Source organism: Pseudorca crassidens, chromosome 11, assembly GCF_039906515.1.
Source record: "Pseudorca crassidens isolate mPseCra1 chromosome 11, mPseCra1.hap1, whole genome shotgun sequence".
NCBI lineage: Eukaryota > Metazoa > Chordata > Mammalia > Artiodactyla > Delphinidae > Pseudorca > Pseudorca crassidens.
In genome coordinates, this window is record NC_090306.1 from 54,225,168 (window position 1) to 54,242,435 (window position 17,268).

General features: G+C 40.0%; 1 protein-coding gene across 2 annotated transcripts in view; it reads left to right on the forward strand.

The window, feature by feature from the left end:
• The window catches only part of SRGAP1 (SLIT-ROBO Rho GTPase activating protein 1), a 278,584-nt gene that overhangs the window by 191,939 nt on the left and 69,377 nt on the right, over positions 1–17,268 (forward strand). For both annotated transcript variants that reach the window (XM_067697213.1, XM_067697211.1), the window contains exons 7-8: positions 5,973–6,194; positions 8,176–8,277. In XM_067697213.1, coding sequence (XP_067553314.1) covers positions 5,973–6,194; positions 8,176–8,277 — 324 coding nt within the window. The remainder of the gene's footprint in view (positions 1–5,972; positions 6,195–8,175; positions 8,278–17,268) is intronic.

The following is a 17,268-nucleotide window of genomic DNA, read 5'->3' on the forward strand; positions in this document are numbered from 1 at the left end:
CCACCTGCCGTATAGGCTGCACTTTCTCAGGCTCCAGTGCTTGCTTTTCCATCTTGGCAGTACCTTTGAATGTTGTGAAAGTTGCCTAAGGCGTGATCCTTTGTGTTTCTTTTTCTCTTGGTCCCTTGCCTTAAATACTCTCTGATGGTTCCTAGATTTTTTTTCACCAGCCTTAATCATATTCCTGGGCTTCAGATTTGCATATCCACTGCCTCCTGGACATCTCTAACCAGATGTCTGTAGACACCTTGAACATTTGCCCCTACTGTCATCATCATCCTTCACACATGTAACAACTTTTTCTTATCCATTGTTTACATCTCAGAAAATGGTACCACTTTCCACCCAGTGGCCCAAGCCAAAAACCCAGTTCTCTCATTTCCCACGTATAAACGCATCAGCATATCTTACCATCTCTACGTCCAAAATATCCCAAACCTTGGTATTTCTCACTACTTGCACTCTCAGTCTCTGAGACAAAGCCTCTTCATCTCTTGCCTGCACTTAGGAAGCAACAGCTTCCTAAGATGTCCAACTGAGCACTAAGACCTTCCAATCAATAATTCATTCTCTTCCCAAGCAACCAAAGTATTAAAAAAGATAAATCAGACCTGTAATCCCTATTTAAAACTCTCCATTAGAATAAAATCCAAACTATTCACTAAGACGCTATGTGAACTGGCACCCACCTGCCACTCAGTGTCATCTCCTGCAACTTTCCCCTTAGTCACCATGCTTCAGGTACACAGGCCTTTCTCTTACCCAGACCCACTAAGCTTTTTCTTGCCTGGGGCCTTTCTCGTTTTTGTCTAGAGCACTCTTTCTTCCAGAGCTTTACAATACTCCTCCTTTACATTCATGTGACACCCGGCTGTCCTATATAAAAGAGCAATGCCCTTCCCCCAGCACTCCGTGTACCTCTGACTCTTTTCTCCATAGCATGTATCACCTGACCTGTATTAATTGAGGCTTGGTTTATTGTTCTCTCTCCTCTCTTGTGATTTGATTCAGGGTAGTTACAGAGATTTGGCCTGGGAAAAAAATGAGTCCAGTAGCAGCTCCTCTGAAGGAAATAATTGCCCCTGTGGGTGGGAGCTGTATTAGGCAACAAAAGATTATTCAGCCTACTCATTGGCTCAGGCTATGCAACCTCTGTTCTCCTTCTCCTGTTTCCTACTTTGTATCCATTGGTATCACACCGATGTACCATTTTGACCTTTTCCATGCTAAAGAGAAACTCAAAACAAGTTTGGCTAAATGCTCAGCTGCAGTTAAAGTAGCAGCAAAAATTAAATTGTCAGCTAGGGACCATCAGGAGCCCAGAGGTGAAAGCAGGTGTGTAAAAGTTGCCTGTAATTTAGACATACAGTTCAGTTCCACAAGATGCCTCTGTCTCACAAAATGTGTTTGCGGTATCTTGCCTGAGGTACTGAATAGCTAGAGAAGAAATTAGTGAAGGACAAAGATACTTACACAGGAGAAATCAACTTTCTTCTTGACATCTACTGTAAAAGCTCTGAGAGTGTCTATTTCTGGTCTTTGAAAGCTACCCATGGTCATGTGAAAGCTGTATTTTGCAGTTCAGTTTGCTTGGGTTGCACTATTTTTCAGAAAGACCGAAAAGAAGGGGCAGACTGAGTCTTTACACAATATCCATGGTTCTGGAATGGTCAAAGCCAAACTTATTAAAAGCCAGGGATACGACCCACAAGAAAAGATCATGGAAGCTTCTCAGACAGAGGCAGGAGTGATGAAGTTAAGACCGAATACTTCAGGATTTCTTCCCTCTCCATTCTCATGACAACCACTTAATTCTGGAGTGACATACAGGCTTGGGGCTGCCCTCCAGCCACTTCCTGGGCTGCCCTGCAAATGACATTGGCTGTTACTGTTCTGGAAGCATGTATGTAGGACTTGTTTTCCATTATGGTAATCCCATCTAGGCCCAAACTTCTACCCCACTAGGGCTTCTCATGTCATGGAGTTTATTTCAAAAAAAAAAAAAAGTTGTCTCCCGGGACAGTTATGATCCAGTTATACCTGACATCCTGACATTATACCCACCAAGTATACTTGAACCAATCTCTCAGCCTTTGGGACAAGAAAAAGTATTTGTCACTGGCCTCAGTACCTAGATTTCATCTTCATTTTTTTTATACTATTTGTAACACTTTTGCCTAAGGAAATTAGCCTTACTGTGGTGCTACAGACTAATGCCTAGTGGAATCTATCTTGGCAGCTCTTAGGATATTAAAAAAAAAATACAGCCTTCGACTTCTAACAGTCTTTCCTTCCCCAGCTTTAATCCATAATTTAATATATCCATTCAGAGTTTTTCATCCATCAGAACAACACTATTTTGTTTTCATGAAATATTTTATTGGTTTCTTATGTATTTTCATCATTAAATGCACTTGGGCACTTGGGTTATAATTCAACTCTTTGTGTAGAAGCTGGCTCTTCGTGTTGTCATTAATAATTCATAAGCTCCGTAGAATTACTTTAGGCCTTTTAACCAAGTATCTTGAATCCTAACATATCCAGTGTCATTTTAGCTTCCAGTTTAGAAAAAAAAAATGGCTGTGACAGGTCTTGCTGTCTCAGGAGACCTTGAAAAAGAATTTTATTGCTGTTTCTTGTTTCTTTTAAAATTCTGGATGGTTAAAAAGCCTACAGTGTCGAAAAAGCTGCATATCACAAGTAACAAAATCATGCCAGTTACATGACCTCACAGACTGGAAAGTATTGGTAGAGGTCAGAGAAGGAAATTTTCCATCAAAGCTCATCACAGAAACCTACTAAGTTCTCAAAGTCCAGAAGACACCCAGGGAAGGCCCCTGGGTTGATTATGAAGCCACATGCATGCTTCTCCCCAAATTATTAGGAAACAACAGTGAAATAAGGGGTGTCTTACTGGGACCAGACTCACCAACTTTGTGTGGCTGAACTGCGTGTGGAAACATGCACTGGTACTTTTGAAATCTTGACATTTATTCCCCAAAGAAGCCACACTTAGAAATTTGAGGAGAGAACTAAGTCTGGAAGTAATGAAAATTTGGTATGTATTTTTCAGAGCTGTAATTCAAGTGGATAGTTGGGGTTGAATTTCTTTCTTTTTCTTCCTCTTTTTCCTTCATTCTTCTCTCTTTTAAGTTGAAAAGAGACTTGGTTTTTGTTGGGGGGAAGAAAAGGCTTTTCTCTGGGTTGTTTCCTCTCAATATCAATTTTCTATTAAGTCCCATTGGGATCAGTACTCATAAAGTAAAGGAGCTTGTGTGATCTGCTTCATTATAATCAAGTTGAATCTGCCTTCTTTCAGAATAGTAGGGTGTTTTGAAGCACTGGTACATCTCAAAGAAATGAGGCCATTTCCTTCACAAATTTATGTTTTCATACGATGAGGTGTTACTGAAAGAATAATTTTTCAGTTCCTCTGAGGTGTATAAAGCTGCTACACAGAACCTTTATGGATTTTGAGGAGTAAGAGGAATAAAAGAGGACTTTGCTCATCTGAGGCTAGAATTTTTTAATTAACTGAAAATCAGTCTCTGTATTTGAGTGCAGCTGATTCCGCTGGAAATGTATTAACGCGGAGACTGCTGCATCTCGCAACTATGTTTTGCTCATATTTGTAATTGTGATGTGGCAGCTACTGTCTGCTTTTTTAAATCAAGTAATCTTTAATCAAGTCGATTCTCTGGCCTGTTTGGAGAAATGGCACCCCTAAAGGACAGGGTTCAAGACCCTTTTACCTGATTGTTTCAGTGCAGTGCTTCTCAAACTTTAGCGTGTATATGAATCAACATGCGTTATTTCTTTTTTAACTTCAGATTCTGATTCAGTGGGTCAGGGGTGGGGCCCAGGAGTCTGCATTTGCTGCTGGTCCACAGACCACACTTTGAAAACCAAGATTTTATAATATGTTTATGTAAAAATCCCAAATTTAAGCATTATGAAATTGGAGGGTGAGGGTGGAATTAAATGTGTTAGCATTTCTAAGGACAGGTCAGTGATTAAATCTGTACCTTCATAAAACATAAGACAAGTTGTGTCCTTTGCACCCTTCTACTACTCTTTTAGTAGCAAACTGACGAACAACTTATACTTGAATTCCTTGAGAATGGAGATTATATTTTACTGTGTTCCAGTTTTCATATTCCTGGAGCCTAGCAAATGCCCAGGCATCTGTAGATGGCCAGTTAGTGAGCTGAGTTGAATTGAATCAAATTGAATTGATTGAACTTCATTAGAACAATATAGGGATGACCTGATTTTGTACCTTTAAAACCACTTGTTTTCTCTTTAAGAGATTTATATTGCTTTTATGTACAAATGTAAAATTCTGTCAGTAATTTATAACTGACTAGTATCCAGAGTTACATTGTTTTTAAAATTATATTCTCTTAAATTGCAATATGAATAAATAAATACAAATTAAAGATAGTGAAGATCGAAGCCCAAAGCCCTTGTATTCCTAGGAATACTAAACAAAATTCTGTCTCTGATAAAAGGACTTTGGCCAGTCATTTCTTATTGAAAAATTTTATTCTAGAGATAAGACAGAAGGCATGACTGGGCTATTTTGGCAGAGTCAAACCTGTTTTTCCCATTTCAGAAAGAGTACAGATTATTGTTGTCTTCAGTAAATTATACAAACATCAAAATACTACAGTTAGTATGTTTGCATCCCAGAAGGATTTCAGTAGATCACTGTATCAATCTCAGTATGCATGAACAAACTTGAAAGCTATTTTTTCATTATTTCTTTTCTGTATTTGATTTTGCTTCTTTTATTTTTTAATAGCTTTATTGAGATATTATTCACATACCATACATTTAACCCATTAAAAATCCACAGTTGGCTTTTATTATATCCACAGTGTTGTGTATATGTTGCCACAATCCATTTTAGAACATTTTCATTACTCCGAAAAGTCCTGCACCCCTTAGCCATCACTTCCTAATTCCTTCATCCCGCAGCCCTAGGTAACCACTAATCTACCTTCTCTCTCTATAAATTTGCCTATTCTGGATATTCATATCAATGGAGTCATACAATGTGTGGCTGACCCATGTTGTAGCATGTATCAGTACTTCATTCCTTTTTATGGCTGAAAATGTTTTGTTCATTCATTTATTGATGGACACTTAGTTTCCACTTTTCAGCTATTAATAATACTGCCAGAAACATTCATGTACAAGTTTTATCTCTTTTTTATATAGTCCTAGGAATGGAATTGCCAAGTCATATGTTTTATCTCTTTTTTTATATATTCCTAGGAATGGAATTGCCAAGTCATATGTTTTATCTCTTTTTTTATATATTCCTAGGAATGGAATTGCCAAATCATATGTTTAACCTTTGAAAAACTGCCAGGCTCTTTTCCAAAGTGACTGCAACATTTTACATTCCCATCTGCAGTGTATGAGGGTTCCAGTTTCTCCACATCCTCCCCAATCCTTGTTATTTCCTGTCTTTTTTATTTTAACCATCCTAGTGGTATCACATGTGGTTTTGATTTGCATTTCCCTGATGACAAATGATGTTGAGCATCTTTTCATATGCTTTCAACAATTTGTATATGTATTTTTTAAGAAATACCTAACAGATCCATTGCCCATTTTTTTAATTGGGCTATATGTCTATTTATTATTGAGTTGTCAGAGTTCTTTATATATTCTAGATACAAATTCCTTATCAGATAACATGATTTGCAAAATATTTTTCCCGTGATGTGGGTTATCTTTTTACTTGATAGTGCCCTTTGAAGCACAAAAGTCTTCAAATTCGATGAAACCCAATTTATTTTTTCTTTTGTTGCTTGTGCTTTGGATACTATATCCAAAAAACCAATGCCTAATGCAAGGTAATGAAGGTTTGCTCCTAAGAATTTTATGGTTCTAGCTGTCACATTTAAGTTGTGATCCATTTTGAGTTAATTTTTATATGTGGTGTTCTCTTACTTTTTAAGTGCTGTGATCTTGGCTACCATGCAAGTCTAAACAGAGCCCTGAGAACATATCTCTCTGCGGAGTATAACCTTGAAACCTCCAGACACGAAGGCTTAGACATTATTGAGAATGCAGTTGACAACTTGGAGCCCAGGAGTGACAAGCAGAGATTCATGGAGATGTACCCTGCTGCGTTCTGTCCACCAATGAAGTTTGAGTTTCAGTCTCACATGGGTGATGAGGTCAGTAATTGATTATCTTAAAACTAATGCATTGTCTCTTAACTTACATTACTCTTCCCCTGCTGTACCCAGCAGTTGTAAAAATTCCCAGTTGTCTTCTCATGGCTGCCTTTGCATGGGATCTTAGCACAATACTCTCAACAATCAGCCACTACCACCTTTTAAAGCAATGATCAAACACTCTAATGCCTCCAGAGGCCAAAGAAATAGAGGTGCAGACTCACCTGGGTGTAAGCACTAAACTGTTGCAGGATAGTTAAAGAATTCTTTCTCCACCACAAGACATTCAGATTTAAGTTCAAAACAAAGCGTTTTGTTGGCCCAATAGAATCTGTCTGAAGACTTCTTATAATCCTGATTTAAAGATCTCTGTAAAGAAAAATAATTATAAATGGCAGGAAAATGGAAGACAGGAAAAAAGATACAAACCATTTTTTTAAGACTCAAGTTATCTCCAAACTGGTAAAACGAGCATTAGAAAGGATGTATTATATCTTAGCTCCTTTATATGAGTTTAGCTTTCTATCCTATTTTATGCAAGGGAAAAACTCCATTTAAACCATTTATGAGTTACAGAGGTATATTTATTGTCTGTGAACAGGGGGAAACAAGAAGAACCAATAACGGAGCATGCTCTATAGCACTTGGTGTCCCAGCTGTGCAAAACAGTACTCATAGATTAAAAACTCAATTTTAGCTTATTGTGGTGACAGTATGTTTTTAAAAATAGACGTACTTATAATTTCCATGGCAGATATCTTCTTTAATGTCATATTTTCTCTGAAACACCTAATGTTAAGACTTATAAGATGTATATGTATGTACCTGATATATTTCTAACCTAATTTTATTTTTGCTTGATTTGATAGAGTGAATTACTTGATTAAAAATGGTAAGCAGTCTTTATGCCAATAGCACACGAATTTGACAGGCGAGTGGCTGATCCCACCCAGAGTTATGTTTCTAAAACCACATGGTTTTAATCTTTCAGTTATGGATGGATGTGTTAAACACAGAATGATAAAATGTCACAAACAAGTGATTTCATTTGGGTTAAAAGTTGTTACTTTTTTTTAACTATTATTATTTTAATATAGTAAGTCTCTTGCCCTTTTTTATGGCCAGTTCTGCCAGGAAGCAATAATCTCTACGATGTCTTGGAGACTCCATAAAAGGAAACTCTCATTTGCTGAGACCATTTCTGTGATGAGAAAGATGAAAAGAAATTGTTCATTTCTAGTCTGATTTTAATATAGTTAAAAGGCTCTTAATTTTGACCTTATCCATAATTGAGATCATGGCCAAGATATCTTTCTACCAAAGCCTAAGACAAGTGGCTTCCTCAGTTTCACAGTGAATCACATGATTTGGCTGAAAATTGGCAAGACAAGCCATGGTTGAAGATACAGAAAACAGTTATTCACTTTTTCTGAGTTTTCACTGTGTGCCAGGCAGTGTTCTAAGTGCTTTATGTACATCATCCCGTTTCATCCCCACCACAGCCCTATGGCATAGGTACTCTTACTATCCCCATTTTACAGATAAGGAAACTGAGGTTTAGTAACTTACTGTAGTCACCCAGCTGACTGTAACCAGCAGGCTCTGCTGCCTGCCCTACTTTGGCCTGCATGACCGTACACTTGGATCATCCGTCACACTCTGCGCAATAACTTATTCCACAGGTAGACGGCAGCATCAGAGCTCCATCTCCAGCAACCGCCACCTTCTTAGAGGGATGCTTCCTACTGCTGCTTTTTTCCCAGTCATATCCAGGCCAAGCAGCTGCATTCTGCTCTTGCCACTTACATAACAAGTTCATATTTAAGATTGAAGTTTTGAGGTGGCTGTTAAAAGTAAAATATGTAATTGGAATCTTGAGGGGATCCGCCTGATTCATGCAGCCTTTAAATGGGAGAACTGTGCACCTGGAGGCTGGCTGGACGGCTCCCTGTTGTAACTGTGGTTTCTGATTCCCCATCAGGTGTGTCAGGTCAGCGCGCAGCAGCCGGTCCAGGCAGAGCTTATGCTCAGGTACCAGCAGCTGCAGTCCCGACTGGCCACGCTCAAGATTGAGAACGAGGAGGTGAGCATGCTTTCTGCCCTCACAAGTAAAATGAATTCTAACGTAAACTGGAAGACAGTTTCGCACGACCTAAGGGAATTTAACATTGTAACTGCAATCTCTCCATCCTGCATTTTCAGCTAGATCATAGTTCCTGAAGTACTCCTTGTAGAAGATAAATGCAAAGGTTCTGTATTCTACCATAAATGAATACTTTACCAGCATTCACTGCATACACATGTAAACACACCTTTTATTCTTAAATTCTTAAATACTGAAAGTAGTTCCCAATAGATTATCAAATTCAACATATGTGTTCAAGAATCTACATGAATGTGTGGAAAGAGATGTCTGACATGTTCATTTAATCCTAACTTTTGAAATTAGTCCGTTTTTATGCTTTTTTGTAGTTTCTAGGTTTTTGGTACTGAATATGGCATTACTGATATAATTATGAGTACAAAAATCATAGTACTTGAATGGGAATATAAAACTGTTTATTTGCTGACATTACTGGATTTAAATGGATAGAACATAAAATGTGAATTATAAATATATGTTGAGCCAGAAAGCAGTCGTACAATTCAGCTGCCTGTTTCTGAAATTGATTTATTGGGTCCATGTTCTACTTAAATAAAAATAGGAACCACAAATGTTTCTTGTGTTAGTCAAGGCACTCAAATGTAATTTACAGGAACCCAAATCACAATTAGTCAAGTCACAAAGTTTACGTATTGGTCAATGTTTGCAGTAGCCTCAGTGGTGATTGGATCTGTGTCCAGATGATAGTTATCAGGAATCTCTTTTCATCACTTTGAAGTGGTATCTTCACGTGTGTTGGTAGGAAGTCTCTCCCCATGTCCTGTATCGGGAGATCCAGGACTACATGGTCCCTACAGTTTACCATCTCACCTCATCCCAACATCCTTATCTCTGAAATAAGGTCTTTCATTGGCCTGACTTAAGTCATGCATACTTTTGGACCAGCTATTACAGCCAGGAAATGGGATTTTTTCATTGGCCAGCTTAGAGCCTGTGCCCATTCATAGAACCGTTTGACAGCCCCAGCAGAAATACGTATTTCTAGAGACAAACAATTTCCAAAAGAAGAAGTGTGGGACAGAAAGGAAAAAAACAACAATTTGCCCTTGATAAAATAAATGGTCAAAATTCACTTTAGTACCCTCTTTTATTCTGATTCCACTGAGATGTTTTGAATTATGTGAATGTGTGTTTGTTTCTGTTAAGAAAGAGTGTCATGTTTCTAGACCAGTAGAGTTTGGTGAAAACCCATTGCAGCCTTTCTGGTTTCTGGTCTTTCTGGAAAAACCAAACCACCCCTTATTCAAACATGTGTATATAAGATGCAACCAATGTGATTACGATTTCAGTCTCTGGGTAAAGTCCCCCTAATGAAACTTCCCGAAGGAAGGCTGTTGCTCTCTTTGAGGTGTCGTTAGAGCTCAGGGCTCTGGCAAGGCATCACAAAATACTCACTTAATGCAGTTTACTGGATCCTATTAGACCTAGGGTTTGTATGCCTAGTGACTTCCAGTTTTTTTTTCATGCATAGGCTCTCGTGGTTTTATTTGGAACGGTCTCTAAACTCTAGGAAAATAGTGTATGATACACAAGGTCGAGACTGGCGGCCCACAGACCTGTTTGGTTTGGCTCCACACAATTTGGGCCTGTTAAAAACAGGAAAGTGTGGGAACTCTAGCCCCTGTGTTGCTTCGTGAAGGGAAATGCTGGGGTACTCGAATTCCACTTTGCCATAGTCGTTCAGTCCTGATTTTCTTACATTGGACTAGTCCATTTATGTAACCTGTCTGGCCTCTGCAGCCCTTTGAGTTTGTGACCCTAGTCTTCCTCTTTGGGCATAATGTGGAGAAGCACAGTATCTTTATAACCTGATAGGGGCAGACAGTGCTTTCTAAGGACTAATTTTTCAAAATTTACTGTAGAAACAAATGAATTGGATTGTCCTGATGTTTCTTCTGAGCATGACAAGTGGTTTATGATTCCGGGAGGTGGAACAGATTCACTGTAGTAGAATGGGATTCCCAAGGAAAGTAAGATTTAAATTGGATTTGTGGCAACCAGTAGACTTCATAGGTATAGAAAGAGGGAAAGAGGTTTTAATATATTTTCAAGGTTGGAGAACAGAGCAGTTTGGTTATCACCCAGGTTCTCCTTGGGGATGAGCTGAAGGTGAAGCTGAAATTGTGTGACGAGAGGCATTGAGAACAAACTTAAGGAGTTTTGATGCTGTGGGTCAGTTCATTTCAGTAAAATAAATATTTATTGAGCAACTTATACATTCCACATATTTTGCCAGGTGTGGAAAGTACAGAGATGAATAAGTTACAGTTAGCATGTGTCTAGTGGAGAAGTAGTCTATAACAAGTCGTTTATACAATATGAAAAATAAGAGACCTAACTTGGGAACAACATAGCAATCATTGCTGATTTGGAGCCCCTGTGTAGCACTTTTCTCCACCATGAATAAGGAATTTGCCTCTGATCTTCCACTGATAGGAGGACAGAAAATTGACACCTTGGTGTCAAAGCAAAATATACAAGTAAAGAAACACATGCATAATTTATGTAATTCTCTGCCTCTGCACAAACTTATGTGTATATGTGTGTGTGTGTGTGTGTGTGTGTGTGTACACACACATACTCATAAAGTCCAACATTTATTGGAAAGAGTTTAATTAACTAAAAATAATTATGACTGCCCAGTGAAAAGATCAAAGTTGAGGGAAAATTTCATCCAAGCTTACAAAAGCATAGAGAGGGCAGCTAAATAGAACATGAACCTTTTCACCAAATCTTAGACAACTATAAATAATGGACACCCCTTGAAACTGTAGGAGGCCTTCTAAGAAGGGAGTTTCCATGCTAAGAGCCCACAGACCATGTCTGGCCATGGACAAATTTTGTTTGCTCTACAGTGCTTGATTTTTTTAATTGTTATTGTCATTTAAAAATTGGAAGTTTTGGGGCTTCCCTGGTGGTGCAGTGGTTGAGAGTCCGCCTGCCGATGCAGGGGACACGGGTTCGTGCCCCGGTCTGGGAAGATCCCACATGCTGCGGAGCGGCTGGGCCCGTGAGCCATGGCCACTGAGCCTGTGCATCCGGAGCCTGTGCTCCGCAACGGTAGAGGCCACAACAGTGAGAGGCCTGCGTACTGCAAAAAAAAAAAAAAAAAAATGGAAGTTTTGCATAAAAATGTGGATTTTCAGCTTCAAAAAAATTAGATCTTCTCATACTAGACCTGCATTTCTATAGGACAATAACTGGCTTGAGCTGAGGAGTACATACTCCCCTTAGACGCAGAGCACGTGCTTCCTATTTGCCATACGCCCCACTCAGCCCACTTGCCTATTTTCATTACTTGGCCCTGGAAGATAGTTGATTTTGCAGCACTTGCCTTAAAACAAAGAGAAGAGAGCAGTATGCATTTGTAAAATGGCCTGAGTATACTTGTAAGTAGTAAAAGTTGGAAGTAAAGGCCTGAGAAGGGCTTGATAAAATTTGTGGTTGATGCAGATTCATAATGGATTGTGACATTTACTGTCACTTCACAGTAAATGAACTGTGAAGTTCAAATGTAAAAAACTTTACATTTGCCTGTTAAACCTTTTAAAATGAGCTTTCAGTTTCATTATGCTGTGAACTTGCATCAGTGATACCTTAGCCTTATGATTCCAACTTCCAGTCAGCCGGTCCACAAATATATATTACTAGGTTCGCTGTGTATTGTGCCCATAGAATTAGAGCAGGGACTGCTGCCCACACAACTCTATTCCCCCGGTTTGTTTTTTTTTTTTACTTAAAAGTATAACTTTTTATTAAAACTTTGAAGTGAAACCTTAATAAACATTATTTTTAAAGGCAACACTTTGAAAGCAACCTAAATCTAAATGATCATTTATACCTTTCTCACTATACACAGTTTCCAAAGTCCAACCTAATGTTACACAGCCATGTCCACTTTCTGAAAATTTACCGTTCAAGTGAAATAGGGAGATTAAGAGGTACAGACTTCCAGTTACAAAATAAATGAGTCAAAGGGATGAAATGTACAGAATGAGGAATATAGTCAATAACTATGTGATATCTTTGTGATATGTGACAGATGGTAACTAGACTTAAGATGGTGATCATTTTGTAATGTGTAGAAGTTTCAAATCACTATGTTGTACGCCAGGAACTAACTAACATGGTGCTGTATGTCAATTATACTACAAAAACAGACCAAATTTATAGAAAAAGAGAGGGGCGTGGGGGAGAGGGGGAGTTGGATGAAGGTCATCAAGAGGTACAAACTTCCAGTTATAAGATAAATTATTACGAGGGATGTAATGTGCAACATGGTTAATATAATTAACACTGCTGTGTGTTATGTGTAAAATTTGTTGAGAGTAAATCCTTTTTGCTTTTTTTATTTTGTATCGGTGAGATAATGGATGTTCACTAAACTTATTTTGGTCATCATTTCGTGATGTATTTTAAGGCAAATCAGTATGCTGTAGACTTTGTTATTGCCCTGTCAATTATATCTCAATAAAACTGCAAGGGAAAAGAAAGAAAGAAGGAAGGAAAGGGAAAGGAAGGAAAAAATTTACTTTTAACCGTTGTTGTAGGGATTTCAGCTTAGGGCGTCATTGCTGTGGCTCCTTTCTTTCAAAGCTAGCCTCTGGAGTAATTCCCCATAGATCACATTTCCCTTTCCTTAGAGTTCCTCATTCCTCCCTTTGTTGGAGGAGAATGGGGTGCAAGAGGATGGTCATGTCCCAGGTTTCAGGTGAGTTCCTGGGACAGGCTGCCAAGTGAGGGTCCTTGGCTTCACACAGGAAAGCATTCAAAAGTGAGCCAAGGTAAAGTGAAAGAGTTTATTTAGAGAGATGCACATTCCATAGGCAGAATGCTGTTGTCTCAGAAGCAGCCCAGGATGATTAGTTTTTTGGGGCTGGGTAATTTCATAGGCTAAGAAGTGGGAGGGATATTCTATTTTGGGGAAGGGGCAGGGATTCCCAGGAATTGGGCCACCACGCACTTCCACCTTTTGGCCTTTATGGTAGCCCTCAGAAGTGTCATGGCGCCTGTGGGTGTGTTGTTTGGCATATGCTAGTGTATTACAGTGAGCATCTAACGAGGCTCAAGGTCTAGTGGGAGTTGTATCTTCTGCCATCTTGGGCCTAGTTGGTTCTAACCAGTTTTTGTCATATCCTCAATGGCTGTGTCATTCTTTTAACGGTTGTGCCCTGCCCCCTTCCCTCCTGTCTCACCTTTATCAAAGCCAAAGAAAAGGAAAATGAATTGCATAAGTAAAGCAATTAGGCCTTTCTTTTCTTTAGGACAGCCTTATTTTTAAGTAGTTTGCCCCATTTTCAGACCATTTGTCCCAATATTTGCTCCAGAAAATAGAGCTTTCGTAAGCATGTCACTTCTGTGCTATGAGTAAAACCTTCTCACACATAAAACAACTAATTTCTCTTAAGTTATAGTAGATTTATCCCCCTGAAGGGAATAGAAAAGAGAGTAGTCTGTAATTAATTCCTCAGTTAATTTGTAACAATGTTTAATGAACATATAAATTTTCCTAGCACCACTTAAAATCTTTCACCAACAGTTTACTAGGGAGTATTTCGCAGACTATTCCCAAATATAATCCTTACACAGGATATTTTCAACAATAATGAACAAGATTTTAGGCAAACATGTGAGATAATTTTCACGGCATGGGTAATTGAGGGAAGTAAGAGATATCTTGGTTTTACTTTCTGTTACCCGAAAACTGGGTTCACCTCTTGGTGGGAGTGTAGCCAAAAGACACAACCAAGCCAAAGCGCAGGAGAAGGAAGGATTTGTTATTACTTGCAGCAAGTAAGGAGAATACCGGGCATCTTTCCCAAAGCAATGACTCCCCAACAGCGAGAATTGGGGAATTTTTAAGCTAAAGGTACATGCATATTCCTGAAGAGGTTTGAGCAGAGGAGAATTCAGCATAGAATTGGGGGCAAAAGTCAACAGAGTCCAAGTTTAGTTGATTGAGGTCAGGAGGGTCAACATCCTCTTTCCGTCCTCCACCTGGGTAGGGGCCTTAGTTCCTGCAGAACTCAAAGATATATTATGTATATCCCTTGAGGAGGAACTAGGACTCTGCTTTATCACTGTCTATTGTTTGGCTGCCTTTTCTCTGTTCCTGCATTCCTTTGTTCCCTTGAGATCCTTGGTTACTGAGACCTGTTCAAGGGCAAGCATTGTGGCCAGCTTAGATCACAAAATGGCTTAGGCTAAAATGGCTTCTCTTATGTCAAGAAAGCCGTCCATTCCTGGTTCTCTTTCTCCAGGGACCTGCTAACCTATCTGCTTACATTTCTACTTAGGGTAGAAAAATCACATTTCCCCCCATCAAATTTCCCATAATACCAATCGATGACTGCGGCAGAATCTCAAGTCATATACATCATTGATCAAACCCTTAGGGGCAGTTGGTTTAAGAAGTGAAGCTTGATAACCACTTAATCATTATTGCTATGTCTGATGACTTGTGTGGTTTTAACTTCATTTTAACTTAAGTGTTTCTTACTTGTCTGAAACCTTCTACTGATGAGGTTGACAGTAAAATCCCAAACAAAAGAAAACTGCCATTTATCCCTTAAATGATAGCATCATCTCAGCCAAAATTGAAAACAGGATCAACTGTTTCTCACTGGAAACGCCTGTTGTTAGAAGCTCTGTGCGTGTGTGCACGTGCGCGCGTGCGTGTGTTGTTTGTTTGTTTGTTTGTTTCAAATAAAGCCTTAACTCACTGAAGGGAGGGCCTTGATCCAGAAGAATACCAAGCGGAATGAGGAGAGTTTCTAGAAAGTGTCTAAAAGTGATTGATGGGGTAGGGCATCTGGAAGAAAATGGCAGAGCTCAGGATGACTGTCAGCAAGGAGACCCCACGTTGTTGGTGTGTGCTGAGCACTCCTCTGGCGTCTCAGCAATTTGGAAGGAGGAGGACTCCAACTTCCACCGTTCATTCAGTTCATTCTCACCGCCATCTTAAGAATCTGCTGTATTCCATGCACTGTGCTAGTTAATAAGCCGCCCCTGACCTCAAGGTGTTCCCGCTGGAGATAGAAAACAGAGGCCCTCTAAACAGTGTGGTGTAGGTGCTGTTGAGAAATGGATTTGGGATCATGCTCCTCAGACCACTCTTAGCAAAGGGTCCACCCAGAAGGGTCATTAAGTCAGAGTCCAGATGGGCTGCAAGAAAACAGGCTTTCTGAGACATGACTAAAGCAGAAATGTTGTTCAGAGGGCTCTAAGCAATGATGATGTTCTCTTCTTTGGATTAAGTTGTATCATTGCTGAGAATGAATTTTGTTCAGAAGTCAGGAGAGCCTGGTATTTGTAAACATCGCCTTAAATGCAAGTGTGTAGGTTACTAGTGTGAATTCCTCTGGAACGGTGACACGACCCTTCCCCAAAAGCAGGGGGAAGAGCAGCAAAAATCAGACTGTTTTTCTAAATCTGGCAACACCTTACCCAGCAGTGACAGGGTCACTGGCACCTGTACCCCCCTGTTAAGGTACCAGGAGCAAGGGAAGTGCTCTGCCGCTGCTCCTGCCTTCTGTGGCCTGTGCTGGCAAGAAGTTTCTGTACCCCTGGCTAATTAACTATGGCATTAATCCAGTTTATATGTGTGTGGTCTCCTTCTGCTAATTTTGAATACACCTGAAAGGATACAGTGCTCTAATTGAAATACATACAAGGTCAGTGGTAGCAAGGAGGGAGTAGTTAAGTGGGGAGGGGAGGACAGGGCTTGGGGTCACCTTCACAGATGGAATGATAAGTGTTAAATGATGAATAGGCCTGCACCAGGTGCAAGGTACAAGGCACAGTGCCATGAAATAACATGGTGTGTGTTAGGGGTTGAATTGTGTTCCCCTCAAATTCATATGTTGAAGTCCTAACCATCAGTACTTCAGAATGTGACCTTATTTGAACATAGGGTCTTCACAGAGGTAATCAAGTTAAAGTGAGGTCATTAGGGTGGGCCCTAACCAGTGTGACTGATGTCCTTATGCTAAGGGGAAATTTGAACACAGAAACACAGAAGACAATATGAAGAGACAGAGAGAGAAGATGCCGGCTGTCTATAAGCCCAGGAGGCAGGGCTAGAACAGCTCCTTCCATCACGGCCTCAGAAGGCACCAACCCTGGCCACACCTTGATCTCAGCCTTCCAGCCTCCAAAACTATGAGGCGATAAATTTCTGTTGTTTAAGCCACACAGCGTGTGGCACTTTGTCATGGCAGCCCTAGAAAACTAAATCAGTGTGTTTGGAGAAGGAAACTTCTTGTTTTCTCTAATAATTGTAATGTCCTGGGAGAAGAAAGGCAAAAGAGGTGGTCTACAGAAGGCTGCAGAAATCTGCTGTCAGAGTCCAGGCCACCTGGACGCTCCTCCAGTACAGCGTGTTCTTTGGGTTTTTCATAATTCCTTATCATGTTTTTGACCTCTCCTTCTACCAAACCCAACTGTGTTTCCTTGCTACTAATGGGGAGTCATTGCAAGCCTCATATGAGCTGTTTCATATCTGCTTCATTATGTTCCCCCTTGTGACTTATGAACATGGCTTGTGTGTGTGTGTCAGAGCTGGTGTTATTCTTCATCGGGAGTATCCCATGGGATAATACATAGTCCCAGCCATTGTATCTGGTGGCTTCTGTCACATCCTTTATTCTTCCCGATAATTCCAAATTTAACCATGACACTCTTGTTTCTGAGAAGGAAGTTGAAAAAAAAGAAAAGCGATTGACAAGGAATCACATTCACCGTTGCTGGGTCCACAGTATGGGCCATAGTCTGTGAGCCTGTTACCGAGGACTTGGGTGGGTGTGGCACCTGCCAAGTCACTGGACAGGTCCCTGGTGGGCAGGACTGGCCCTGGACTGCAGCTGAGCAGTCCTAGATCTAAGTCACAGGTCTGCAGTAGGGTCCACAGCC